This window comes from Pyrgilauda ruficollis, unplaced genomic scaffold, assembly GCF_017590135.1.
Source record: "Pyrgilauda ruficollis isolate IOZ18807 unplaced genomic scaffold, ASM1759013v1 scaffold31, whole genome shotgun sequence".
In the NCBI taxonomy this organism is placed as follows: Eukaryota; Metazoa; Chordata; class Aves; order Passeriformes; family Passeridae; genus Pyrgilauda; species Pyrgilauda ruficollis.
The window spans coordinates 4,970,971-4,997,937 of NW_024524489.1; the positions used below are offsets into that span (position 1 = coordinate 4,970,971).

The following is a 26,967-nucleotide window of genomic DNA, read 5'->3' on the forward strand; positions in this document are numbered from 1 at the left end:
CATCATTCCAGGAGGGAAGTGACACAACCTGGCCAAAGTGCAATTCCCAAGCTCTCTTTGCTGGGAAAGTTTCCTGTGGAAAACAACTCTGCCCTAAAAGTGCATTTATGTCCCCATGTCACCTCTCCAGGATTCAGGGATTATCCCACTCCAGGATTCAGGAATTATCCCGGCCACACTCCCACATGGATCAATGGGGGAATTTAATCCCAGGAGATAACAAATCCCGGCTCCTCCCAGCACTTGTTGTTGACATTTCTCAGGGCTTCAGGGGATTTCAAAGAATTATCTGGAGATCTGGTTCCCTCCAGGTGTTTTAATTAACTCCAGTGCTCCTTGGACACCTTGGAATCCAGGAATTCATTGCCCATCCCAATTTTCCTCCTGGGTAGCTTTAGGAAACATTTCTTGGTTTTTCCTCCAAATTGGGAAGTTTGTAGGGAAAAGTTGGGCCAGTGAATCAATAACAATAATGCTTAAATTCGTTTATACAAAAAATTATGGAAAATATTAAATTATATCAGATAGATTAATCAATAAATCAATACTTAAATATTGTCTGATTTTATTCCAGTTTAATATATATCCCTATTAAAATAAATTCTGGGATTACACCAGTTAAAATATAAACTGGAATGCTACCAGTTAAAGCAACTGGAATTCTGTTGCTTTTTTTCCCAGGATTTATGAATGAGTGGCTTCCACAAGCACCTGGGCGTGTTACTGCAAATTTCCTGCAGAATTCCAGGGATCAGTAGGAATTCCTTCAGGATCCTAGCATGGATCATCACCATCCCATCCGTACCCCCTGCTCATCCTCAGTATTCTCTGATTTCCCAGCCCTGGAGGGAAGAAAATCCAGGGCATATCGGGGATTTATGGGCACATTTTGGTGTTTTGGATCCCTCATTTCCCAGTGGGCAGAGAATTCCAGGACTCAGGACCTATCCCTATGGAAGGCTGAGGACCTTGGAGCTCCTTCCATCAGAGTTTCCAGCGGATGGAGCACGTTCTGCTCGGGAATCCATCCCCCCGGAATATCCAGCATATCAGTTTTATTAACCAGGATCCAAGGAAATTTAGGAGCCTGGCTTAATTTGGGAACATTCATCCACTTAAGCATTTTTCCATGTCCTGCCCAAGCTGGTTTCTGATTTATCAATGACCTATTTCCCATCTATCCCAGCTTTCACTCCGTAAATCACATTCCTGGTTGGAGAAACGCCGGGTTTTTTATGATTCCATTTTAAAAAACCCTCATCTCTTTCTCGGAAGCTCCATATTTTCTGTGGAATATTGAACCATCACTTCCAATAGCAATGAGTCTGAGGATTTGTGGGATGTTCTGGAGGCTTCAGAGGCCTTTGGAGCATTAATCTTTCCTACAAATAATCCTCATTCCATCAATAACTGCCTGGATTTTTTTATCCTTGCTCATTATTCTGTATTTTTTTGGGGAAGCAAGCATTGCATGGAAAGGGAGCAGCTCTTCCATTCCATCCCTTTCCATGCAGCAGGGGAGGTTTGTGGGAATCTCTTCCTCCCTGAGCCTGATTTTGGGAAAGCTGCCTGAAAAAACAAACACGAGGCTCCAATCCCTCTTCCCATTCCCAAGGGATCCAACCCATTCTCTCCAGCTGGGTGCTGGCCCAGGCTCGGGTTGGATGGGATAATTCCAGCAAGGAAAATGAATATTTTGGGAGGTTTGTTGCTAATTGTGTCCCATCCTGAGCCATTCACGAAGACTTTCAAAGGCACAGGGAAAAAAATCCTGGCTTCCCAAAGGAAACTTCCATGGATTTAATGAGCTCCCAGGCTCTCCCCATGGCTGGTTATTTATGGGGTGGTTCCATAAAGCATTGGCTAATGGATATGGAGAAATGGCTCTGGAGGAGAGTGGGATCCCTGCAGTGCTTGGAGCTGTGTGGGAATGGGATATTGGGCTCTTTCCATCCCAAAAATCAAGGGGGTGAGGGAAAAAATAGGGACAAAGTTGATGGTTTGTGGTGTCACTCCTGTGGCATCAGGAAAGGGAATGATTTCTTGGCAAAAATTCCTCAAAAAGCGGGACACCCATGATGGGAATGACCCAAGGCTGAATCCCACCACAAACCTGATGGATCCAGAGGGATCATGCAAAGAACCAAGGGGATAATTGAGGGAGGGATCCCTGGGTTCACCTGGAACACAATCTGGGGTGAAAATTCTTTTATTGGGAGGTTTGCACATGGCAAGAAAAGCGGGATCACAGTTCAAGCTGAGGATATTGTGGAAACTTCATCCTCCAAAACTGTTTTAAAGCAATTCCAGAGGAATCAGCGGCAGCATCCGAGGGGGCTCTGCCAGGCCCCAGCTGGGTGCAGAGGTTTTGAAATGGAAACAACTCTGAAATTCCTAAAATATTCCCCCCAAAAAAGAGACATTTTCTTTTTTCCCCCAGCTCTGGTCTTCATTTTCCAGGCTGGAGGAGGAATGTTGTTGAATTTTATGGAAAGTGATAGTGGGACTCTCTGGAAGTGGCCATAAAAGATAACAGATTTTGTTTTAAAGGCAGATAAAAGTTACGGGCCCGTGTTCCTTGGAACAGGAATTTCCTTGGATACCAATAAAAATGTTGGTTATGAAGCATTTCCTGAGGAATGGCTCTAACCCTGAATGATCCTGGTTATTTGCTGAGGAAAATGGGTTTTATCCTGGACAATAAACCTGTGGAGATTTATTAACCTGGGAAGCACATTCCAGGCTCCAATCCGCTCCCAGCCCTTGGAATTAATACCGTGGATAGAGTGAAAAATCCCTCTCCCGCTCCAGAGCCTTTCGCTGCAGAATGTCTCCCATAAAAGAGTTCCCTGAGCAGCCCTTGAGCTGGATTTTCCTAGTCTTTGCCTGGGTCCTTCATTCCCAAAGGCTGGGGTCTGTTTTAATGGGAATATTTCCTCTGGATCACATTACTCTGGCACTATTCCCTGCAGGAATAACAGGAAAAAGGCTTGGAATAGGAATATTTGAAACAACCCATTGGCCGTGTCAAGGTGATCCCAACCATCTTTGCCTCATCCAGAGCCTGAACCCCTGGGAATTCCATGGAAAAATCAAGAGGAGAGGGCAAAGGGAAGAGTTAAGGCATCTCCTTTCTCCACAGCTCAGGGAATCCCCCAAAATATTCCAGCCTCAGCTGCCCTGGGATGCTTGGAATGGAAGTGGGAAAAAGCACAGGGAACCCCCAAAATATTGCAGCCTCAGCTGCCCAGGGATGCTTGGAACGGGAGTGGGAGGGTTAACAGAGGAATTGGCATTTTGGATAAATCAGCACATTCTGCTCCTAAAAACGCCTGGATGTGGAACGGGAGCTGGGGCAGGCCCAGCGCTGGGTTTTGTAAAGCTTGGCCCAAGTGTGCAGCCCGGCCTTACGGCAGAACAGGTAATTAGTGTTCATAATCAGTTTGTAAAGCTCGAGCGACTCCAGAGTGCCGGGCACTCCAGGAAAAAAGGGAATTTTCTCCTTCGGGATGCATGAGAATGCCAGCGGAACATCTGCACCCAATCTAGGCTCTGCTCAGCCCCCAAATATTGTTGTGGTTATGGGCAATTCCCTTAAAAGCCGATCCCTTTCCAGCCCCGCGTTACTCAGGATGAAATGTTTGCAGTTCCTTTAACTCTTTTTAGGGTTGGGGTTTTTTTGAAGTTGGAATTCCACATTCAGGGTACTCCAATCCCACAGCTGCTTCCCTGCTCCCTGCAACAACGGAGTTTTGTTTGGGAATCTTTGTGCTTACTCAATCCTTCCGAGCCCAAAAGCAACCCCACTCGTTCCTTGAAATGGAGAGGGACCCGTGGTGTTTGGAAAACAATCGGATTCATGACAGCTTTTCCATAATGTTGGTGTTTTGTTATTGCTTGGGAGACGGGAGGGAATTTAATCCCGGAGCTAGATGGAGTTTGACAGCTCTGGCTCTGGAAGCTCTTTTTGGCATGGAATTTTTCCTGGAGGTGATTCCCAGAGTGGATAGAGCCAGGTGGCTCCGCCTCATCCAAGGTGGAATGAAGGAAAGGGAATGTTCACGAGGCAGGGAAGTTCCTGGGGGTGCAAAACTCCTTGGAAGGGTCTTGGGATCAACCCAGCAGGTGAAATGCAGGGAATTCCGACCATCCTTCCATGGACTCCTTCGGTGGTTTTTCACCTCCCTCTTCAGCCTTGCTTGAGGTCTCCAGGCCCTCCTGGAAGGACAGAATTCACCCAAGATCCAACCTGGGAATCCCTTATGGATGTACTTCCAAACCCCACTGACACAGGACCCTTTGCTGCCAGTTCCGGGCGGGGCGTTGGCTTTGAGGGACGTGGCTTTGGAATTCACCGGCTCCCTCCAAGAGCAACCAAGTTCCTGCCAGAGGGAATTTTATTCTCCCTTTCCAGAAGGTTTCCAGCACTTTACTGGGATTTTTTTTTCCTCCTGGCACATTTCATCCCTTTCCCCAAACCTCTGGTTCTCCAGGAGAGGCTTTGGAGCAGCCTCATCCGTAACCTGACCTTGCCTCCTGTCACATTTGCGTCACCGGCTCTGGGGGCCGTGCCTGGATGTTGACAACTATTCCCAACCTTAAAATATGGCTCTGGCAATCCAAGGAAGCCAAAAGATGAATTCCCTGCTGTCTCCGGAGTGTTCCTGCAGGAAAAGTTTTGGGCAGCAGGGATTCTCCAACGCTGCCTGGTTTATTCCCACTTTAGCAGCTCAAGGAATGTGGATTCATCTCCACGGGCCTCCTGTCTCCTCCTGGGATCAGGCAAATCTTTGACAAACTGTGCTCCTCAATATCTCACAAGGCATGGATACTTTGGGACCTTGGGTCTTTCACTTCCCAGGGATTTTTCATGGATTCATGAGGCTTGGCAGCTCCAGGATCAGCTCCAAGACCCTTCCTGACAAAGGGAAGTGTTCCCTGTGGGAAGGGGCACAGGAACAGTAGTGGAGCGGAGCAGAGGGAATGTGAGGCTTGGAAGCTCCAGGATCAGCTCCAAGCCCCTTCCTGGCAAAGGGAAGGGGCACAGGGAAGGGGCACAGGAACAGTAGTGGAGCGGAGCAGAGGGAATTACAGCTCCTGAGAAATGAGCAGGGACTATTTTAGGGCTTCTTCCCAAGGTTTAGGAATCCAACAGTGTCCATCAATCCATCCCAGCTCCTCTTCCTCGCTCCTTCCGGCGAGGTTGGGACCGACGGAGCCTCCAGCCAGCCCCGAAATGAAAAACGTAAATATGGAATATTAAAACCAGACCTGCTCCGGAGAGGAACTTTGACATCGCCACAAATCCGAAGAAGAAAGGGAAAACTCTGGCACAGAAATCCCGCATGACATCATTTTCTGGGATCACGGTGCCAAAACGGGGATATCTCCAGGAGTGAAAGCTTCGCTGCTCCTTGCCAGGTCCATATAACTTTGGGATTAAAAAGACTTTCATATTTCTGCTGCAGGAGATGGGATGGCAGGGAGGAGGGAGGTTTTTCCCATGGGAATGATTAAATTCCTATCAGTAATAACAAGGAAGAAAAGGTTTGTCAGCCGTGTCATTGATCTCCCTTCGTAATTCCTCCAAAATCCATTGGAAGCTTCTGCAAGGAGCCCTGAACCCACAGAGTTGCTTGGTGGTGGAGTGAAACTATAATTAGGGTTCAGGGAATTTTTTCCTGCCATTTATCATCCCCAGTTTTCTACAAATTATGGAGAGTTCTGTCAAAACTCTGCCAGGGCCATAGTCCTGCAGCCATTCAATCCCAGGGAATGGCTGATCCCACACATCCCAGACCGATCCTTGACTCTGCCTCTCAAAACCTTCCCATTCCAAACCTCTCCCAGCAGCTTCAGGGAATAAAAGCCCCTTCTCCAGCCTCTCGCTGGGAAATGAGGTGGGATTTTCCTGGGCCATGGGCTAGGAGCAGAAGAAATCTTTTGGGGAAGATTTCCAGAAGTAAAAACCTGCTGGATTCCCCGAAAATGAAAAACTCCCTATTAAGAGGGAATGTTATGAAGTGCCTGAGGGAGCTGGGAATCAAATTCCCATTTCCAAGTGCAACTTAAGGAGTTGCGGGCAGGTTTATAACCCTGCAAATGAGGGGGGGATTTGCAGCTTCTCCGGAGAGGTGGGCATGGATTTTTCCAAGTTCCTGCACAAGGAGGAGGATTTAGCTCCAAAGAACACAAAGGATTTGCACCAATCTGACTTTGGGAATTTTAGAGCAGCTCTTTTCCAGCCTGGGCCCAGTCTTTGGTATCTTGGGATCATCCAGAGGATGATGGACCTGGATCTTCCCTGGGCCATCCCTGATCTCTGAAGGGATCCCCTCCAGCTCCTTCCAGCTTCTCCAGCCACAACCCAGAGCAAAGAGCACTGGAATCCCGGGAAAGCAGATCCTGTGCTGGTGCCAAACATCTGCAAGCCCCAGTCCCCCAGCCTGTTCCTACAGCAGAGAGATGGGTTTAAATCCTCAGGATTCCAAACACTCCAGGAAAGAAATCAATCTGGGGTCCACCAGCAAGTCTCCAGAAACATTCCCCATCCTGCTCTGTGCTCTCCAAAGGGTGCTAAAGATATATGGAGCAGGTAGAGCTGATGGAAACAGTTCCAGCCTCATTTTCTTTCAGGCTGCAAACCCCATTCCATCCGAATTGCTGTGTTCCGAGGGATGGGATCGATTTTGACAGGACCATGGCTGCAGAAGTGTCAGAGCTGATTGTTTCCACCCCCTCACTTTGTTCCCGTCAATTCCAAAAGTCCTGCTCCCATCAAGTCCAATTTTCCCTAGATTCTGTCAGGCTGCCTGCTTTGTGGCCAGGCAGAGCAGCACCTCACCTCACCCTGCCTAAAAACCCCATTTTATTTTATTTATTTTGGTGATTTTTTTTTTTTTTTGGGGGGGGGGGTGGTCTCCACTCCCAGGATTTTCCATGAGCTGAGGTGCACGGTGCAGGCACTGAATTTCCCCAGAGATTTTCTCCATGCTCCCATGGGAATACAAGTCCCGAGGGTGTTTTCCCACCCAGCAAATCTCCTCCTTTATCCCTCCTTCCTGGGGACCCCAAGCCACGATGTCCTGGACCCTCCTAACAGGTGCCAGCCAGTTTAGGGCCTCTGGATTGGGGTTTTTGGTAGCTCTGCCTGCCCCAGGAATTCTGCTGGGCACAGGGAAATATTTTGGGGATGTTTAAGGAGAAAATCCCTTCTCCACAGGAAATCATGAAGATGGCATTTTTAATCACACTCATGGAGTGCCCAGGAATGGCCACCTTTGCCCTGTGGCTGTTGGGGGATGCTCAGCATCCCCAACCATTTTTCCAGGGTTTTGGCTGGTCCACAGCAGTCTTGGAAGGGAATAATTCAGGTGCTCATGCACCATCCTGTCAGGACAAGAATGGAAAGGATCTGACTCCAGCCTAGCTCATCCCAGAGCCCCCAGTCCCATATCCACAGGGATATCCCTGCCTGGGATAGGGGGATGAGGAGTCACATCCCGGCAGGAACAGAATGGAAAGGATCTGACTCCAGCACTGGTGCCTTGCTCATCCCAGAGCCCCAGTCCCACATCCAGAGGGATATCCCTGCCTGGAATGCAGAGATGAGGAGCCCCAGTGGATGCTGAGAACTGGCACACAGCAAACACCACACTTCAGGGGTTTTGCTGTCCCACATCACTCCCAAAGCTGCTCTTCCACCCGCTGGAATGCAGCTTTTATTGGATAAACCTGGCAGGGGACGGGCCAGGGCCACTCCTTCACTGGTTCAGGTGACTCCTCCATCCTCACATCCCTAAAATCCACTCAGCCACAGTCGGGCTGCATATCCTGCCCTGGGACTGTGCTCTCACCTCCCTGAATTTCCCAGCTCTGCAGGGCGAATCTGAGCCTGGCTTCAGCAGAGGCGGAACCGAATTTTGCCACGCCGAGGTTGGAGACAAAACCGCGTCCCGGGGCGGGCTGTGTTGGCATCTCCCGGCTCCCTCCTTCCCTCCCTCCCACCGAGACGCCCTCTCCGCAGAAATCGCGGCGAGTTTTCTCCTGCCAGGATATTCCCTCCCCGCCCCGCTGCAGGACCTGCCCCTTCCCACACAATGAAGGGATCGACGCCAGCGGCAGCGGCTGGATGAGCCAGGGAATGCGAAACCCCATCCTGAGCGCATCCCAGCCGGCTAGCCCGGGAAGGCGGGGACACGGGGACAGTCCCCTGGGGGTGGGCAGCCCCCCGGGGCCAGGTGATGTGGCGGGGAGGCGGCCACGGAACCCCGGGATGCTGGAGAATCCCGGGAGGAAGCTCAGGGAGCGATTCCAAGGGATCCCACCGAGTGCTCCCGCTCCCGGAGAGCTGCTCTGGAGCAGGGACGGCGCTCACCCTGAGGCAGGGCGGTCACTGCAGTGTGCCCACGGCTGTCACTTTTTATTGAGGTTCCTTATGAAAGAAATATCCCATAAAACGTTCCTGGCACTTTTGGTCCATTTCCATCCCGAGGCAGAGGCACTGGGAAGGGGCTGGAGAAAGGGCTCCAGCCCGGATGCTCCTTGGGGAAGCCGGGAATTGCTCCCCTGGGCTGGGACAGAGCCGGGAATGCTCCCGGCAGTGCCTGGGGACGGAGGGAATCACGGCATCCAACAGTCCTCGGGAGTATGGGGAAGGAGAAGGAAAAATTGAAAGCAAGGAGGAGAAAATACAATAAAATAAAATAAAATAAAGAAAACTGAGTCTCTTCTGTCATCCCTTTCCGATCCGATGGAGGCTAAGTGTCCCTCCGGGAATGTCCTGCCGGGGATTTGCCGAGGCAGAAAGTCACCTGTCACCGCCCAGGCTGTCCCCTTGTCCCCGCTCCGGGCTTCAGCCCCGGGCTGCAGGAGCTGATTCCAACATTCCAAGAGTCCCTGGGCAGCTGCTCGGCGGCTCTAGGACGAGGAGGTCGGGATGGAGATTCCGTGGATGGCGCTCAGGGGCTCCGGAGCTTTCCCCACCGGGCTGGGGGGTTTTCTGTCCACCCCTGCAGGAAGGGGGAGAGGGAAAAGGACAGACGAGGCAGGGGATGGAGGGACTCCGAGCACCGGGGGACACCCCAAAATCCGCCTCCAGAGCCGCTCGGGGTCCCCCCAGCAGCGAATGTGACCCCCAGTGACAGGGACAAGGCTGGTGGCACTGCCAGGGACGTGGGGTGACCTGGCGAGGTGGCCCCGACCAGTCCCAGCCACGCACAGAACACATCCCTAAAAATTCCTAAAATTTGGGGTGTCCTGGGAGGGAACTGTGCCGGGGAAGGGAAGGGGACAGGACCGTGCCACCATTCCAGAGGTGATGAAATTCCTGCTGAGCTCCGTCCCACCGCAGCTCAGCCCTCGGGAATTCTACCTTCAGGCACCGGGATATTTATCCCGGGGATGCTGGAGGCACGGGGATGAGCAGGGGGAGGTTTCGGGGGAAATCCAAGAAACTCGGAAAGGGCTGAAATTGCCCGGCTGGATTTTCCTTCCTTCTTTCCAGCCTTTTCCCATTTTTCCCACTCGCTACAGGTACCCCCAGCCCACCCGACCCTTCCTCCTCCAGCTCGTTTGTCGGATAATCCAACATGTTCCTCGTCCCAGACAAGTGGCAAAACCAGAAAACCGATCCAAAGGGAAAAATGGGAAATTTTAAAAATAAACTTTAAAGAGAAAAACAAAAATCAATTTAAAAACCACACGCAAAGAAACCCCACCAATAAATCAAAAACCTACAAAGGTTTAGAGAAAGTCTGGGGACAAAACAGCTTAAAAATTGGGAAATCAGAAAATTCAAGCTCCAAATAATTTTAAATACCTCGAAATTATGTTAAATATGCAAAGGTGGCTGTGGTCGTTTTATATACTTTTTTTTCCCTTTCCTTCTTTCTAATTTTTTTAATTCCTTTTCTTTCCTTCTCTCTCTTTCCTTTCTCTCCTTTTTTTTTTTTTAATCTTTAAATAATCGGTTTGAATTATTTATTTTCTCCCTCAATCGCTCCTCCCCGGCACAGCTGAGGTTATAACTCGCAGCACGTTAGAAACGGTAAAATTATTTAAAAACAAACAAATAAAAAACTCAATAAAACAAAAGAAAAAAAAACCCAAACAGCCAACAACCAAAAAAAAAATTTAAACCCCAGAGAAAACAACACAAAAACGGACGAATAAACAGGGAATTAATTGTAAATTCATTAAAATAATAGAAAGTAAAAAAATGCGGAGAAAATTACAAAAATGTCGAAGGGGATGTTATAGCCAGGGTGGAAAAATCGGGATTTTTAAAACTAGAGAATCGAGCTCTGTTAATGAGGCGAAATAATTAACGGGAGATAAAAGCAACGCCCACTCGGACAGCCTCAAATTGCTCCCGTGGGATTCCCGGCGGAGCGTTCGGAAGGAAATAATTCATTAATAACGCCGGGAACCAATTAAATAAAATAACAGTTAATTATGATAACTGATAACTCTAAACAAATCGTTCAATCATTGCTGTCAGTTCATAATTAACAGGTAATTACTAGGAATTAATGATTCCCTGTCAAGGCTTCTGCTTTTGCAGAAAGGCTCCCGGTTCTTGGAATCGGGGGAATGGGGGAATAGGGGGAGAGGCTCCTGCTCTGTCACATTCCCGGGGGGATGAGCAGCCCGGGAATCCTCCCCATTCCCTGGCGCTTCCCAGCGAGCCAGCAGGGAAATTCCAACGCAGAGCCGGAATGTGGCGGGGATCCCCGGAACCCCGGGAATGGCATGGATCACTCAAACCCCTCCTGCGGCTGCGGCTCCCTGCCGGCCCTGTCCCCGCGCTGTCCCCGCGCTGTCCCCGCTCACCTTCACTGCCGGGCTGCTTGAAGGCCATGGCCAGCTCGCCGCCCGCGACCGTCACGCCGTGGCCGTGGTGGCCCAGGGGGGTCCCCTGCGGCTGCCAGGGGGGGCCGGGGGCGATGTAGGCGCCGGGGGAGCCGCCGTAGACGCCGGGCTGGCTGGAGGGGGGGTAAGCGCAGGCCGGCAGGAAGGTGCCCATGGAGGAGAGCCCCGCGCCGGGCTGGGGACAGGGACGGGGACAGAAGGGAACAGGGGCTCAGAATCCGAGGGGGATCCCGCTCGGGGGCGGACGGGGCTCCCTGTCCTCTCTTCCCACCTCCCTGGCCCCTCCCTGCTCTCCCCGCCTTGTCCTCCCCTGCCCCATTCCAGCCCCACTCGTGCCACGCTTCCCTGTCCCCTCCTGTCCCCAGCCCTCTCCTGCGGCTGTTTGATGTCGCCGTCCACGGCAGCCTTGTCCTCCCCTGTCCCCTCGTGTCCCCCCAGCCCTCACCTGCGGGTATTTGATGTCGCCGTCCATGGCAGCCTTGTCCAGCCCGTTGACCGCCTGGCCCGGCCCGGGAAAGCCGCTTCTGTTCACGCTGGGCCACTCCTCCATTTTTGGGGGGTACGCGGCCCCCTCGGTGCCAGCCAGAGCCCCTGAGGAACAAAACGTCAGCTCCGAGCCCCCCGGGCCAGGCCCGAGCAGCTTTGGGGGTGAAACAGAGGGAATTGCCGCTTTTCCAAACGCCTAAACCCATGGACTGGGGGCACAAGAATCCGCGTTCTCTCCAGCATCCCGAAATTTGGGATCACACGGCGGGGAGAGGCTGTGGTGTCCCCCCCAAAACCCGCTTGCCGTCTCCCCCCTCCCTCTCCCAATTTCCAATCCCCGATAATTTAGGGGCTCCAATTTCTCTCCTGACGAAGGGGATTTGGAGAAGTGACATCGGAATTTTAAGGATAAATGATTGCGCGGGGGGAAACGCATGCGGTTGATTTACTCGGGCTTTTGGAAGGATAAAAGGACCCGCAACCCCCTGCCACGGCCCGCGTGTCCCCCCTTGGAGCCGCCGGGGCTCGGCCTTGGCGCTGCCGGTGCTCCCGGAGCCCCAGAATTCCCAGATTCTTCGGAAGAATCCAGGAGGCCGGATCCGAGTTGCCTTCTCTTCCTTTTCCTCCCTGATTTTTCCTCTCCTCTTATTTTTCCCTCTTTTCCCCTCCTTTTCACATATATATATATATATATATATATATTTTTTTTTTTTAATCCCCCTTTGCGGAGCGAAATTCAGGGCTCCGAATTTGCGGTCGGCAATCTATCATCCCTAGGAAAATATTTTCCACATTTTTCATAAAAAGTTCAAGATGTGGCTGAGCCGAGGCCGCATCTGGCCCCGCCGCCCCGACGGGCTGGTGGAGCGGGGGGAGGCCCTTGGGAGAAAAAAGGGGGGAAAATGGGGGGCGGGGGGGGGAAAGGAAAATGTACGAAACAACAACAAAAAAAAAATTGGAACAAACAGCAAAAAACGAAAGAAACAACAACAAAAACTCGAAATAAACTAAGAAGCTGAAACTAATAAAAAAGAAGGAAAGACGCAAAAAGGCACGAAATGAACAAAGAGGCACGAACCAAATAAAAAGCCGAAAGAAGCAAAAAAAAAAAATAAAATCCCCGAGCGAGCCAAAAGGCACGAAACAAACAAAACCCCCGAAACAAACAAAAAAACCCGAAACCAACAAAACAAACAAACAAACGAAAAAAACACCCAACCGAACAAAAAACCGCCAACACAAAGAGACAAAATAATAATAATAATATTAAAAAAAAAACTAAACCGACAAAAAATAGGCTAAAAAAACAAAACTATGAAAGGACGAGGGGGGTGGGGGGGAGCCGAATTGCCGGTACCCACCCGCCTGCTCCACGAAGGTGCGGATGCCCAGGATGTTGGTGACCGAGTGCGCCGAGGGCCACGAGCGGGGCAGCGCCACCGGGGGGGCCCCGAGGTGTCCCCCGGGGTGCGGGCCGGCCTTGGCGGGCGGCGGAGCGGCGGGGCCCGGGTACGGGTACTGGTAGATGTGGGCGCAGGGCAGCGCGGCCGGGGGCGGCCCGGCGGGGGCCAGCGGGCCGATCTTGTTGCGGAGGATGCGGCTGATGGAGCTGACCGAGGGCACGTTGTACTTGTCGCACACGCCGTCGGCCAGCAGGCGGTCGCGGATCTCCCAGGCGAAGATGCCGGGGTCGCCCTGCTTGTAGTCGCGGATGTGCTTGACCACGGCCGGCGTGGTGACCCGCGGCTTGCTGCCGCCGATGGCCCCGGGCAGGATGGAGCCCGTCTCGTGGTAGCGGGCCAGGATCTTGCTGACGCAGCCGTGCGACACGCGGAGCTGGCGGCTGATGTCGCAGGGCCGGATGCCGAGCTGCGCCAGCTCCACGATCCGCAGGCGGATGGCGTTGGGCAGCGGGCGCCCGTTCACGAAGACGCCGCCCAGCTGGTTCACCTCGCCGTAGGTGTGCTCTGCGGGGCGGGATGGCACGGCATGGCGCGGATCGGGATGGCACGGGAGAGGTCGCGGTGCCCGCGGGCTGCCCGCGCAGAGAGCGGGGGTGGGATGGGGATGGCGCTGCAGCGGGAAGGGGAGAGGGAAAAGAGGGGAGAAAGGGAAAGGGGAAGCGAGGAAGGGAGGGGGAAAGAAGCAAAAAAGGGAAGAAAGGAAAAGGAATGGAAGAAAAGGGAAGGGGGGAAAAAGGAAGAAAAAATTGGAGGAAAAAAGAAGGGGGGAAAAAAGGAAAAAGAAAGGGGGGAAAGGAAGGGGGGAAAGAAGGAAAAGGAAAGGGGGGAAAAAAGGAAAAAGGAAAAACAAAAAGAGAATGAGAGGAGAAGAGGGAAAGAGAGAGAAAAAGAGCCCAAGGTAAGGCGAAAGAGAGAAAGGAGAAATACAGCCAAAAAAAAAAAAAAAAAAAAAGAAAAGTGAGATAAAAGTGACAGTAAATAAGGAAGGGGGAGGAAAGACAGGGAAAGAATGAGAGGAAAAGAAAAGTAAGAAACGACGAGGGGAGAAAAAAAGGACACAGAAAAAGGAGAGCGGGACAAAAGGAGAGAATGCAAAAGTACGAGAACGGGAGAAGAACTCGCAAGGAGGGAGCGGAGCGAAAGCGAAGGGAGGCGCGGGCAGGACGGAGCAGCCCGAGCCCTCCCGGCACCCCGGGATCCCCAGCCGCCTCCTGCCCCTTTCCCGGTGCCCTGCTCCGCCAGGAGCCCGTCCCGGAGCCCGTCCGGGGCCGGCCGCACTCACCCATGGCCCGGCGCGGGGAGGGGGCAGCGCCGGGCGGCCGCTCCGCAGCCGCGGCATAGAGAGCCCGGGGGGCGGCCGGGCCGGGGGGTCCTGGCGTCGCCGGGAGCGAGCCCCGCTCGCGGGGAGCCCCCGCCGCTCCTCGGGATCAATTTGACGTGGGAATCGCGTCAATCGCGGCCGTCACGGCGGCGGCGCCGCCGCCCATTGGCTCCCGCCCGCTCCTAAATGGCCGCGGCCGGCGGGGCCGGGGGAGCCGCCCCCTCTGCCCGCCCCCTCGGGGCCCCGCCGCCGCCGGGGAGCCCCCCCGAGCGCCCCCGAGCCGCGGGAGGACACGGAGGGGACACCGCGGGGGTCTCATGGCCCCCGAGCCGCGGGTGCCCCGGTCCGTCCCCGCGGGGTTCCCACGCGCGACAGGGACACGCACCTGCCCCGCCTCCGGCCCCGACGGCAGCCGCGGGTGGGGACGGCACGGCACGGCACGGGAGCGCTTTCGGGGGACACGGAGCCCTGCCCCGGGGGGGCTCCCCTGCTGCCCAGCTGCCGGGGGAGAAATCCGCCTGTTTCGGCCCCAAAAAACCCCGCCCGGGAGCGAATCCGTCAAACGCGGCGGGGGCGAGCGGCCGCGGGATTCCCGGGGATTTTTATCCCCCCTCACGGAGAGCTCGGTTGGGAGGACCGTGAGTGTTTCCCGCGAAAGACTGGAAGGTGGGGGGCTCGGGGGGAAGCAGAGCGTGGAAAAGTCTCCCCTTGGGGGGTGTAAAGCGGGGGGCTCGGGCTGGGGCAGCGCCCGTCACCCCCCTGTCCCCCAGCGCGGGTAGGGTACACCAGGAGCACCACATCCAGCTGTGGCACCGGATCCAAGCGGGGCCTCAGCGCTGGAAGAAGCCCCGGGAAAAGGAGAGGATCGATTAACCGGGAGCCTCCCGCCGCCGGTGCCCGCCCGGTGGCTGCCCCGCCGCGATGGGCTCGCCGTGCCCGCCGCGGGGAGCGGCGATCGAAAAGCGGCCGGGCAAGGCAGGTGCGGCTCTGACGGCCCTGCGGATCCTCGAGGATGGGTTTTTTGGGAGGTCTGGGGGTCCCCCGCCGCAGGCGGAGGAGCTTTTTCACCCCGCGGCCAGCGAGCGGAGGAGCTGCGTGGCTGGAGCATCCCTCGCTCCCTGGGGATGAGGATTTCCAAGGAAAAGATCCCGGCAGGAAAAGATTCCCCCACCTGCTCCCCGCACGCCACCCGCGTCCCCGGAACCCTGCTGGGTTCCCGGGGACATCACCGGGATCCAGTCCCCGCTGGAATGTGCGCCTGGATATAGCGGAGATGGAAAGGGAGCTGAGGCAAACGGGAAAAGGTCAAAAAAAAAAAAAAAAAAGGGAGCTGGGGCAAACGGGAAAAGGTCAAAAAAAAAGAGGGAAAGGAATAATAGAAAGGAAACGAAGCAGAAGATGGAGGGAAATCACCATGAAAAGAAAACGAAGAAGGAAAAAAAAAATAAGAAGGGAAGAGAGGTAGATGATGGAGGAAAGTTAAGCGAGGGAAATGAAAAAAGGAAGGGAAAATAAAAGCAAAATGAAAATAGTTTTTAAAATTAGGATAAAGGAAAATAACTGAGGAAAAATAAGGGAAAATAGGAAATTATTGAAAGAAATGGGAAAAGAAAGAGAGGAAAAGAAGGAAAAAGAAAGGGGCGGCTGCTCAGGTGAGATGTGGCAAGAAAATCCCAATTAATTTGCTCCCTGTCCAGCTCCCTGCGGAGCTCCAGGAGCAGCACCGGGCCCTCAAATCTGCTCCCCCCTGGCCATTCCCTGCCCTGCCCTGGTCGCGATGGTTTCCATCTGCTCCGGCTCCTCTTTCCCTTCTCCAGCCCCTCTTTCCCCGATTCAACACGATACGGCGTGAAAAAAATATTTAAAACCCCCTAATTTTCCCTGGTTTTGCCAAAGCTTCTGGAATTTTGTGGGTATTTTTATGCCGGGCTGAGCCTCGGGTGACAGGCGTGATTTTATGTCATTAATTTTGCTGAATAAAAATCCAGAAGAGCAGGGAGCTCTGAAATATTTCTTCTTTTTTTTTTTTCTTTTTCTTTTTCTTTTTTTTTTTTTTTTTAATTTTTAAATAGATATATCAGGAATACTGGATGGAAATATCAAGGATATTGGATAGGAATGTCAAGGATGTACTTCTGCTGCAGCAGCTGGAGATTAGAATAGTTAAAGGTAGGGGGTCCTGGGTTTTTCATCAGTATTTATTCCCGACTATTTGTTACAAAATAATATAATTAATATTATACTGTAATAGAATAATGCTGTTAAATCATTATACAATAACAATAATATATTCTATTGTTGTGTTGTTATCTAATACCGCCATCCTAAGCTACATTATTTTATTCTTATTAATTGATTACTGATTCAGGAACGCTGGGGCTCTTACAGGAGTTTATGGAGCTCCTTTTCCATCGGGATCAAACCGAACTGGAAAATCCTGTGGGATCTGACACTCTGAAAACCCCCAGTAAGTCCTGGGTGTCTCTGCCTGCGCTTTGTGTGTCAGACCCATCACAAAATTCCAACGGGATTTTGTTCTCCAGCCTTTTGCCCAAATGCAGGGAGTTTGAGGATCCCAAAAAATCTTCGTGGTCGCTGAAGGAAAACGTTTGAGAGCTCAGCAAAATAAAATCTTTCTCCAGAGCTTCCCTCTGAGCATCTCTGTCAGGTCTGTCAAGGCCACAGCTTCGATAATTAACAATAATATTTGTCAAAAGCGATTTTCTTCCGTAAAATCCCTCCCTGCCAGAGGCTCCTCAAACCCACCCGGATTAAAACCACACCAAACCCCCAGGGAGTTTTTCCATTTGATTTTATTTTTTTCCCCCTCAAAAAACCCTCTGCGTTCTCTGACGAGAAATTCTCAAAGTGAAAACCAGAGCGGGATCCCGGATCCTTTAAATAAAAAAATTCCTGATGGGAAAGGTTGCCGATCCGAGGGCAACACGGAGCGTTGAAAATCCGCAATAAATCGCACGGGTCCGTCCTGCTTTTCTCTTTATCTGGATTTTCTCCTTCTTTTCTGCCCGGGGATCGTTTCAGTGGCTTTGGAATCTCATTTCATGCCCTGAGTGGAGCGTGGGGACGTGCAGCTCCAGCCGCATCCCACCGCTCTGGATGCCAGGGACCCCCTTTCCTTCCCAGGGCTTGATATTGAAAAAACACCGAGTATTTTGGGAAGAATCCCGGTTAACGGCCGAGTCTGGGGCTGGAAGGAGGGGGGGATTGAAGGCTGGTCCCTGCAAATCCTGCTCGGCACATCTGGGAGCCGCGTGCCAGGAGGGGCCGGCAGGAGCAGCCGCCGCCTCTGGAAAGGGCTGGGAGAGCCGGGATCCCGCACGGAATGTGGCGAAAGGACAGCGCCGGGCTCCTTCCTCTCCCTCCCGCCATTCCCGGGAAAACCGGCACCCCTCTGCTGGAAATTCGTGCTGGGAACCCGCCGGGTTGGTGCCTCTGGTGGGAGCGGGAGGTGCCGTGAGACACGAACGGCTCCTTCCCACAGGGAGCCCTCCTGGAATCCTGGAATCATGAAATCCTTGAGGCTGGAAAAGCCTCCCAAGACCATGTAGCCCAGGTGGCTCTCTCTGCCTCTCCCTGGGGAATATTCCCTGGCTCCTCCAGTGCTCTGAAAGAGAAACAAAACTCCCTCCCAATATTTTCCTTAGGACTGATGTCCCGCTTAAGGCTGAGCAAGCCTTGGCTGGGTGTAAATCCAGGCGGGATCAGCTGCCGAGCCCCGGCCCGGCTCTGCAAACAAACCCCACACGTGGGGGCTGCTAAAGCCATTCCCGATGTTTTCCTGGCGGGATGGATCCCTCCTCCCGGCCACCACGGAGCGGCAAGGCCGCGGGCTTGGCAAGGAGCGGGATGTTGAGTTGTGCTGCTGAAAAAACATCTCGGGGGGGCTGGAACTGCACCCGGGGCTTGCTGGGCTTGGCACGGGGCATGAGGAGAGCTGGGGAGAGAAGGGAATCTGCTCCTCCTCGGAAAGAGTTGGGAGCAGATCCGATAGGATTTGATAATGCTTAAGTCAGGTTTTAGGGCACGGATGCATCCAGCACCGTTTAATGCAGAAGCTTCTCGTCCTGAGAGGAAATCTCACGCTCATCTTGTAGGAAAGAGGCTGGGTGTATGTGAGGGTGGCCTGAAAAGTGGGATAAATAGCCCAGTGATCTCCCGAGGGATGGCTCTGAACCTGCCGAGCTGCTCAGCCAGAAAAGTGGGGAAAAGAAAACCCCGTTGGTTTTCCTCAAGGTCCTTTGGCTTTAATGGTGGAGGCGGATTTTAAACAACATTTTATAGGGCTGAATATGAATTTAATAGCGCTGAATGTGATGGTATTGAATATATAAACACTGAATTCCATACTCCTGGATTTTCCAATGTCCCCTCTGCAGCTCTTCCCGCTGGTGCCACACTCAGGATCCCCTGGCGAGGGCACCAAGCCAGGGCTGTGCCCAGGGTGCCATTCTGGCCATCCCAGAGCTCCCTGGTGCAGCTCCAGAGGATTTCCCCAGGGTCTGGAGCCATTTGGAGGCAGGTAAACTCTTTTCAGGGCTCATTTCCCAGCAGAAACTTGTCTCAGTGTGAAAATGCAGGGCCAGAGCGAGGTGAGCAGCATAGAACATTACAACCACCATAAAGGCCCCGAATAGTCACAGCAAAACTCTGTTTATTTCTCCCTGTGTGGGAATGGGGGATATAAAATGGGATTTAAAGCTGTGAAGAGCTGCCTTGTCCACTCCAGCCAGTTCCTTAATCCCAAATGTCCCTCTCCCTCTGCTTCCCATTCCTGTCTGACAGCTCCTCCTTGCACATGGCCTTTAAAATTAAAGGTGAGGGGGATAAAAAGGAACTTTTCCTCACTGCTCTGCCTCCTTGAATCTGCAGGAGACCATCCAAATAAACCAGAAAATAATTATTTATGGCCTCATAAATTGTTGTCACTAATTTCTCCAGGAGTAAAAATACCTCTTTGGAGCAAAATGGGATTTTTCAGTGTTTTTTTTTTTTTTTTTTTTTTTTTTTTTTTTTTTTTAATTTCTCCAGGAGTAAAAACACTTCTTTGCAGCAAAATGGGATTTTTCAGTGTTTTTGGTTTTTTTTTTTTTTTTTTTTTTTTTTTTTTTTTAAGGTGTGTGGGGTTGAGTAGAAATATTTTGAGCTGAGAAAGATCTGGGGTTTCGGACTTGTTTGATTGTTGTTTTATTTTTTTCCTCAGGTAAGAGAAAGTGTCTGGGAAAGTTTCATTTCTTTTGAGAAAAGCTCAAATGGTTTTTGGTAAGGTGAATTGTGCTGCTCTTCTGGAACAGCAATGGTGGAATGGAGCCTTGGAATGGGAATATCCAGGATGGGGAGCATGGACTGGGATTGAAGTGGAATTCCCCCCCTAAATCCAACACTGCTCCCACAGGGAAAGCACCCGGGATATTGGAGTTATTGTGTGCTACCGGAAGCGCTCCGTGCCAGAATTCTAGGCCAGTAATTGGGATAAAGTGGGAATGAAAGTTCACATCTTGTCCTGGCAAGAGGGAAATGGGAGCTCCCATTGGAAAAGCTGCACACAAACAATGCTCCTGCCACTCATCCCGTGGCATCGCCAGCCGAACGCTCTCCGGGCACTGGTTTCCATTTATTCCCTGGGATTCTGGGAGATGTCAGCAGAATTTAACACACATGATGCGGGCAGATGAATGAGCTGGATCCTTTTCTGGGAACGAGCATTCCCGGGGCTCCGCGTGGTTCCGCAGCTCCAGAGCTGGGGGGATTTATTCTGGGAGATCTGGACTCCATTTCAGGCCGGGAAAATCACGCTCAAGCCAAGAGGGATGCTTCCCACTCCCATTAACAGGTCCCAGGAATGCACTTAAAACACGGGTTTGACTTTAAAGCCAGGCTTAAGTCTTGCTTCTGCTGAAAGGTGAGGGATTTAAAAGAGCATTTCTGGGTTTACCTGGTTCTGGGCTTGTAAAAGAATCCTGCAGGATGCTGGAAGTTTTAGGGATCCAGATTGTCCTTCTGCGTTGTCTGAGAGCTCTGATATCCTGGAATTGTCTGGATAAACACCATGGATATGCCCAGCTAGCAGCTTTTGGAGATCCTGCCCCATCTTTCCCTTCTCAGCTGTGATTTCCCCACAGGAGGTGAGGGGTTTCCAGCCCAAATTCCCACTCGTGCCCCTCTCCACCTTCACTCCATCGAGGCATCAACTCCTGCTCCAAATCGTTCCTCCAAAGCAGCCCAGGTAGTGAAGAAATTCCCCCAGGACACGGCCTGGATCAGGTCACTGTCCCCCAAAACACACTTGGGAGTGGTCCAACGCTGGTGCCACAGGAGCCTGATGGCTCCAGATACTTCCACGGGGAGCAGGATCCGGGGAAAGGGAGCATCAACATCAGGGAATAATGCTGGGAGCTCAAAACCCAGCTCAGGCAGGGAGACAAGGGAACTGCCTGGGATGGGGGGACTGGGAGAGCACAGGAAACCCTCTGCCATGAGCTGCTTTTCCCTCTCCTTACCTGCTCCAAGATCCAGCACCTGCAGGGATTCGTTTCCTCAGGATGAAATTCCTCTGATGGAAACCAAGAGATAACAGCCAGGGAGGGGAACCATCCCCATCCCGAGCCTGGCTCTGGCATTCCCCATTGGAAATAATTTATATCCTCTGGTCTGCTGGGCTTGTCCCACCAGCCCTAATGACTGGTTCTGTTTAATTTTCAGCTGCTTAATTGCAGCCGAACACTTCAACACCACTAAATTAAAACAAGCTCCCAGCGTTTCCTTGCCTGGGCTCCTGGCCCCGCTCCAAGGGGCGCTTAAAGCAACCTCAGATGGTTTATTCCTGCCACACAGGCTGCTCCCATCCCAAAAAAAGCTGTGTGTGCCTGAACCCACAGAAGTGGGAGCATGGAAAACAACTTCCAGGCAGGACATGACCAGGATGAAGCCAGGATCCCTCCTCCCAAAAGTATCCAGCCATTCTCGTGGCCTGGAAATGGGTTTGGGGGGCAGGAGCATCCTACAGGGGAGCAGAGACCAGCCTGGAGAGACTGCCCTGATGGAGAGGCTGCTGTTGGTGGGGTTTATCCCAGGCAATTCTACGTCTTGGAGCAAATTTCCCAATGTGGAAGCACTGTGGGTATCAGGTACCTATTAAGGAGGAGCCAGAGGAAATGGAGCTCCTCCAGCAGTTCATATTCCCAGGAAATGGATGTTTAGGGTTGGGATGTGCCTTTCCAGCACTTTCCAGGGGGGATTGTTTGCTTTGGGGATGGATGTGCTGGTGGGGGGCTGGGAATCCATCTGCAGTGCCCGGGCTGGCACACGGAGCCGGGAGAGCAAAGGACAAACAGGATCTGCAGAGAGCGGGGAGAAACGAGCTGAGGCCAAAGCTGGCCTCTCTGCAGCCACCCATCCCATCCCATCCCATCCCATCCCATCCCATCCCATCCCACCCCACCAGGAGAGAGGGAGAGACTCAATCCCCAATGGAGGGAGGGAGGGAGGGAAAGCAACCCCCTTTAATTTGGGGGTAAAAATAACCCCCATCCCATCCCATCCCATCCCACCAGGAGAGAGGGAGAGACTCAACCCCCAAGGGAGGGAGGGAGGGAGGGAAAGCAACCCCCTTTAATTTGGGGGTAAAAATAACCCGAACCTGCAAAAAAAAACCCAGCCCATGGAAAACTCCTATAAAGTTGAAAGGCTCTGGAAGCCGAGCAGGCTCCTCATGCCCATAAATAATTTCCTCGTGGATCAGCGGAAACAATGCAATTAGGGGCCGGCTGCGTGCAGCACGGTGGGACTGCAGCCAGTGAATCCCTGGGAATGCTCAGACATCGTGCAGCAGCCCCGGGACTCCTCCCAGCTGCCTGGAGGGTTCGGGGTTTTAACAGGGTTTTGCCCTCTTTAGAAAAGACAAGGGCCAGGCCTGGCTGCTGCAGGGACCAAGCAGGATGCTGGGATAAGGGATAGGATGGATTGGGAAAAGGGAAATGTGGCTCAGCCTGCCCAGGAAGGAGCTGTGGGATGAGGGGATGCTGCCCCATGGGGGAGTGCCCACCCTCCCCCTCTGCCAAAAAAAATTTAAAAAATGCTTTGCAGAAAACTGGGGGGAAACGGGATAAAAAGGAAGTTAAAGGAGGCCTTGCATGGACACCTGGAGGAAGGAGGAGCCCGAAAAAAGCCTGAGAGCCGCGTCGGTGCCAGGTTACCTGATCCCGGTGCGGGCTGAGGTGAGAACAGCAGCGGGCTGCCTGATCCTTATCTCGGAGGAGACACAATCCCCGCAATCCCTGCTCCAGCGCCCGAGAGAAAACACCCCAGGGCACTTCCTCCTGCCCAGCCCCCGGGCAGCGGGGACAGGAAGCCCAGAGCCAGTGACCCGCACGGGATCTGCTCTCCTGCAGAAAATTCCTTGCCCTGGCATTAACAAAGCCGCCAGTAAACCTGAGCAGGATTGATTTTCCTCAAAAAGCCCAGCGGTCCAAATCCTCTGGGATTCCTTCCCATCTCCCTTAGGAGCTGGAGGGGCTCCTGCATTTTTCCAAGGGAGTGAGAGTGACAGGGGACATCCATCCATCCATCCATCCATCCATCCATCCATCCATCCATCCTTTGGATCTCCATTGGTCCACACCCACCCTCTTCACCATCCACTGGCCAATCTCAACCCCAAAAATCTTCATTTCTTCCCAGTGGGACACAGGACTGGGGGTGACCCCAAGCTGTGTCCCTGTCCCAAGGAGGGGGCTCCTTCAGGGAGCCACAAGCACATGGAAAAAGGCTCCAGAGCTGCTTATTCCTCCATCCAGAGGGATTTTTTCTGGAGAGGGTTGAGCCAGGATCCTGCCTGTGGGTGCTCCCCACAGCCCTTCCAGAGGCAGCAAAAGAGGGATGATGAGCCCAAGAAGAGTGAGCAAATATCCCAGGCTGATTTGGAATGGGGGGAAGGAAAAGGAGCTGGAGAGAACACGAGGAAACTCCCTTTCCACTGGCCCATTCTATCTCCACACTGAGCTGCAATTCCCTATCCCTAATTTAGGATATTTGAACCCCAAACACCATCTGGTAGAGCCTCCAAGGCTGTTTTCCAGCATGGATCTGCTCCCTGAGGGCTCTGGTTCTGCTCCATCCCGGGTGGATGTTGGCAAAGCTGCGCTGGCCCAGGAGATGGAGCCACCACATCCCTGCCTCTGGCTTCTCCTGGAAAACCCCAGCGAGCAGGGGCCTGCCGAGCAGGAAAAGGCCCCCTGAAGGGGATATCTTTCACCTCTTGGTGACTTCTTCCACAAATATCCCGTCCTTCAACACCTTTTTGTTGACAGAATCTTTGTCAATAGCGCCTGAACTTCAGGCTTGATCCCAATCTCCGCGCCGAGGGAACCGGTTGTGCCAGAAGTGCCGCAACAAGGAGAGGTGTCTGGGTGGGAACCCGGTCCTTTCCATGGAAAAATTCCTCCTCGATTCCCTGTCTGGAAGGGAATCTCGCTGTGCAAATTCCTGGCTATGGGACACCCAAGGTCCTCAGAAGGGACAGGAGAGATGGAGCTGCTCCATAAAGGTGTCGCTGGCCTAAAATGCATTTAAATTCCCAAAATGCTTTTTGGATTCAGCAGCACATGGAGAATTATCCACAAAGAAGCCCAGAATTGTTTGGGTGGGAAAGGATTTTAAAGCTCATCCTGTTCAATGGGCAGAGACATCTTCCATGAACCCAGGCTGCTCCAGACCCCGTCCAACCTGGCCTCCAGCATGAACAGGAAAAGTTGTTTATTACTTTAAAAGCATCCCTGAAAAAGTCTCTGGAAAAAAAATATTGAATATCAATATGCAGATTTTTACCTTAAGGTTTGTTTTTTTTTTTTTTTTTTTTTTTTTTTTTTTTTTTTTTTTTTTTGTTTTTTTTTTTTTGTTTGTTTTTTTTTTTAAGTGTTACTGGATTTAAGGAAAAAATGGACCAGCAGAGGTTTTTTTTTGTTTTTTTTTTTTTTTTTGTTTGTTTTTTTTTTTAAGTGTTACTGGATTTAAGGAAAAAATGGACCAGCAGAGGTAAAGGAGGCACCTTTATCCTATCAGTCATTATTTCTCGAAATGTGAAGATCTGAAGTTTGGGAATGGAGATAAAATTCACTAAAGTTTCTCCGGAAAAATTAGAAATATTTATGGATTGGCAGCACAACTCCCCAGCTGTGCATTTTCAGCAAAGATTTACATTTTTTAAATAAGAGAGGAAAGTAAATTTTCCTTTTAAAATAGCTTTGGAGAGGAAAAGAAGCTCAGGGCTGGGCGGGTTTTTGGGAAGAACCTTTGGACGGCTCCAGTGGGAAGCATCATGCGCTGCCATGCACAGCTCCGGAACAGGTCAGGTGTCAGAATCCTTGACTGGGAAGTCTCCTGGAGGGGGAAAAGAGAGGAAAAAAACCGAGAAAAGAGGCGGGAATGTGCTGCCAGCCTGGAGGCTCCCTCTAGCGCCGCTTCCCAGAGCTGCCGGGGGCCAGGGATCCTCTCATCCCAGCAGGAAAAGCTCTGGAGGGGACAGCCAGCAGAACTGCCCCAAGGGGCCAGCCCCAGCCATTCCCTGCTCCAGCCATTCCCTGCTCCAACCCTCAGGACACGTTTGGGTGCCCTTTTCCAGCTGGTGCCACCAAAACCCCGAGGCAGGGATCCCAGGGACCCTGGGCAGCGTGGCCTCAGCCGGGCTGGCCTTCCTGCCCAGATTCCAGCGTGGCAAATCCCAGGGAGTGCTGACAGCACTGGGAAGTGACAGGTCCCAGCCCTGGGGACATCCCGGTCTGTGCTCCCTGTCCCTGCCAGCACACGCACAAGTGCCACTCATCAAATATTTACCCTGGCTGAGCTGAGATGGATCCCTGGGGCAGTGTCCAAAGCCAGAGGTCGGCGTTCCTGGATCCACCTGGACGCTCAGCTCTGCCCCACACACGTCCCCTTCTGTCCTGTCCGTGTCCCCGAGGAGGGAGAGGGACAGGGACAGCCATGAGGACTGTCATTGTGGAGCCAGGGACAGCCAGAGCCTTTTCCAGCAGCTCAGGGACTGCCCGAGATCCCAAATCCCCATCCCATGAGGAGCAGCCTCATCCCTCTGTGCCCTGGGGGATGTGACTGTCCTAGGTCCCAAATTCCCAAATCCCCGTACCATGAGAAGCAGCCCCATCCCTCTATACCCTGGGGCATGTGACTCTCCCAGATTCTAAATTCCCAAATTCTCAAATCCCCATCCCATGAGGAGCAGCCCCATCCCTCTGTGCCCTGGGGCATATGACTCTCCCAGATCCTAAATTCCCAAATTCTCAAATCCTCATCCCATGAGGAGCAGACCCATCCCTCTATACCCTGGGGGATGTGACTGTCCCAGGTCCCAAATTCCCAAATCCCATGAGGAGCAGCCCCATCCCTCTGATGCCCTGGGGGATGTGACTGTCCCAGGTCCCAAATTCCCAAATTCCCATCCTATGAGGAGCAGTGTCATCCCACTGTGCCCTGGGGGATGCTCCCACTCCAAGGCCTTCCAGGAGCTCCATTCCATGGAATTTGTGTCCCCACCCGGCACGATCTCCTCCCTCTCCCTGCGCAGCATCCTCCAGCACCGCACTTGGCGCGGAGGAACAAAACGGGAGAGGGATCTGGGGCTTCCCAGAGCACGGAGGGTGGAATGTAGCTGCTCCCATGGGATGGGAGCCCGGCCAGGCAGCTCCCAGCAGCGCTGCAGCATCTCCCCGCGCCGGGAGATGGCAATCTCCATCTTCCGATGGCATTCCCGGCGCCGGGAAGGAGCCTGATGGGGCCGTGACACCCCCGAGCTCCCAGCTCGGCCCTGCGCGGGGGAATTCCGCTCAAGCCTTTCCAAAGGAGCGGGATTTATTCCATGTGTTCGAATCAATATTGGGTATTTACCCTGCGCTGCTTTATCCGCCTCTGTCCTCCCGAATAAAGCGGGGAAAATTGGAGTGTCCCGGTTATCTGTTTGCCATCTGCCCTGGGTTTAGCGGCTCCACGGACCAAGCTTTGGATCAACAGGGTTTTATTGGCTCCTGTCACTGCGGGCTGGCAGCGGCCGAGCTGAATGAGACATCAAACCTCGCTCCTTCCCTCCTCCCGCTGCTGGGCTGCAGCATCCAGGCAGCCACGGCTCAGCTTTTTTGGGAAAGGGAGAAGAAAATGGGGATTTCACTCAAGTTTCCAGCATTCCCTCCCTTCCATGGCAGCTGGAAGAGCGGGGGGTGCTTCCACTCCTGGCAAAGGAGGAGGGGTGGACACAGCTCCTTCTTTAATCCTAATCCTACTCCTAGGAATAAATATGGGATTTAAAAAGCAGCCTGGGAATCCAAACCCTGCTTTCCAAGATTCCCATCACTCCTCTCACCTCTGGAAGGTGGGGTGGGATAGGTGCAGAGACAGCCACAGCAGAGCAGGAGGGCACAGGGATGGGGTTGGGACCTCTGGAGTTCTCCTCATCCCTGGGTGGGCAGGAAAGGCTCTGCCAAATCCCAGGGACAGCAGGGAGGGAGCCTCCCTACCCTGCCCGATTCTGAGAAAATTGGGATTTTTTTTAAAAAAAAAGGTGAAAGGGTCGCCCCTGGGAGGCCTCATCCCCATGTCCCTGCCACAAACCCAGCAGGTGACAGCCACGTTTGGGTTTAGTGACCTGTGCCAACCCAAAAATGGGCAGTGAGGGCTGAAATCCTGATGGATCTTGGGCATCGTGGTGCCACACATTCCAGGAGCAGGGAATTAATGAAGCAGCACGTTGGTTTTATCCAGCTCTGTCCCAGCAGCTTGGCTGCCTCTCCCAAGTTTCAGAGGGGA

At 52.7% G+C, this 26,967-nt stretch overlaps 1 protein-coding gene across 1 annotated transcript; it reads right to left on the reverse strand.

Moving 5' to 3' along the window:
- Nucleotides 1–8,890: 8,890 nt before the first annotated feature.
- PAX1 (paired box 1) lies at nucleotides 8,891–14,160 on the reverse strand. Its single transcript, XM_041473930.1, has 5 exons — nucleotides 14,104–14,160; nucleotides 12,720–13,431; nucleotides 11,318–11,463; nucleotides 10,834–11,047; nucleotides 8,891–9,011 (listed from the first exon to the last, which is right to left on the reverse strand). Exons 1-5 carry the CDS (start codon nucleotides 14,158–14,160, stop codon nucleotides 8,920–8,922), a joined length of 1,221 nt encoding a protein of 406 aa, XP_041329864.1. The 3' UTR covers nucleotides 8,891–8,919.
- Nucleotides 14,161–26,967: the final 12,807 nt, after the last annotated feature.

What these genes read in the sequence shown, in the direction of transcription:
- PAX1 (XM_041473930.1), bottom strand. Translation starts at nt 14,160, where the DNA reads ATGCCGCGGCTGCGGAGCGGCCGCCCGGCGCTGCCCCCTCCCCGCGCC. An exon ending in CTCCCCGCGCCGGGCCATGG is followed by an intron (nt 13,432 to 14,103) that starts GTGAGTGCGGCC and finishes TTCCCGCTGCAG; the next exon opens with CGCCATCCCCATCCCACCCC. An exon ending in CAAGCAGCCCGGCAGTGAAG is followed by an intron (nt 9,012 to 10,833) that starts GTGAGCGGGGAC and finishes CCCTTCCTGCAG; the next exon opens with GGGTGGACAGAAAACCCCCC.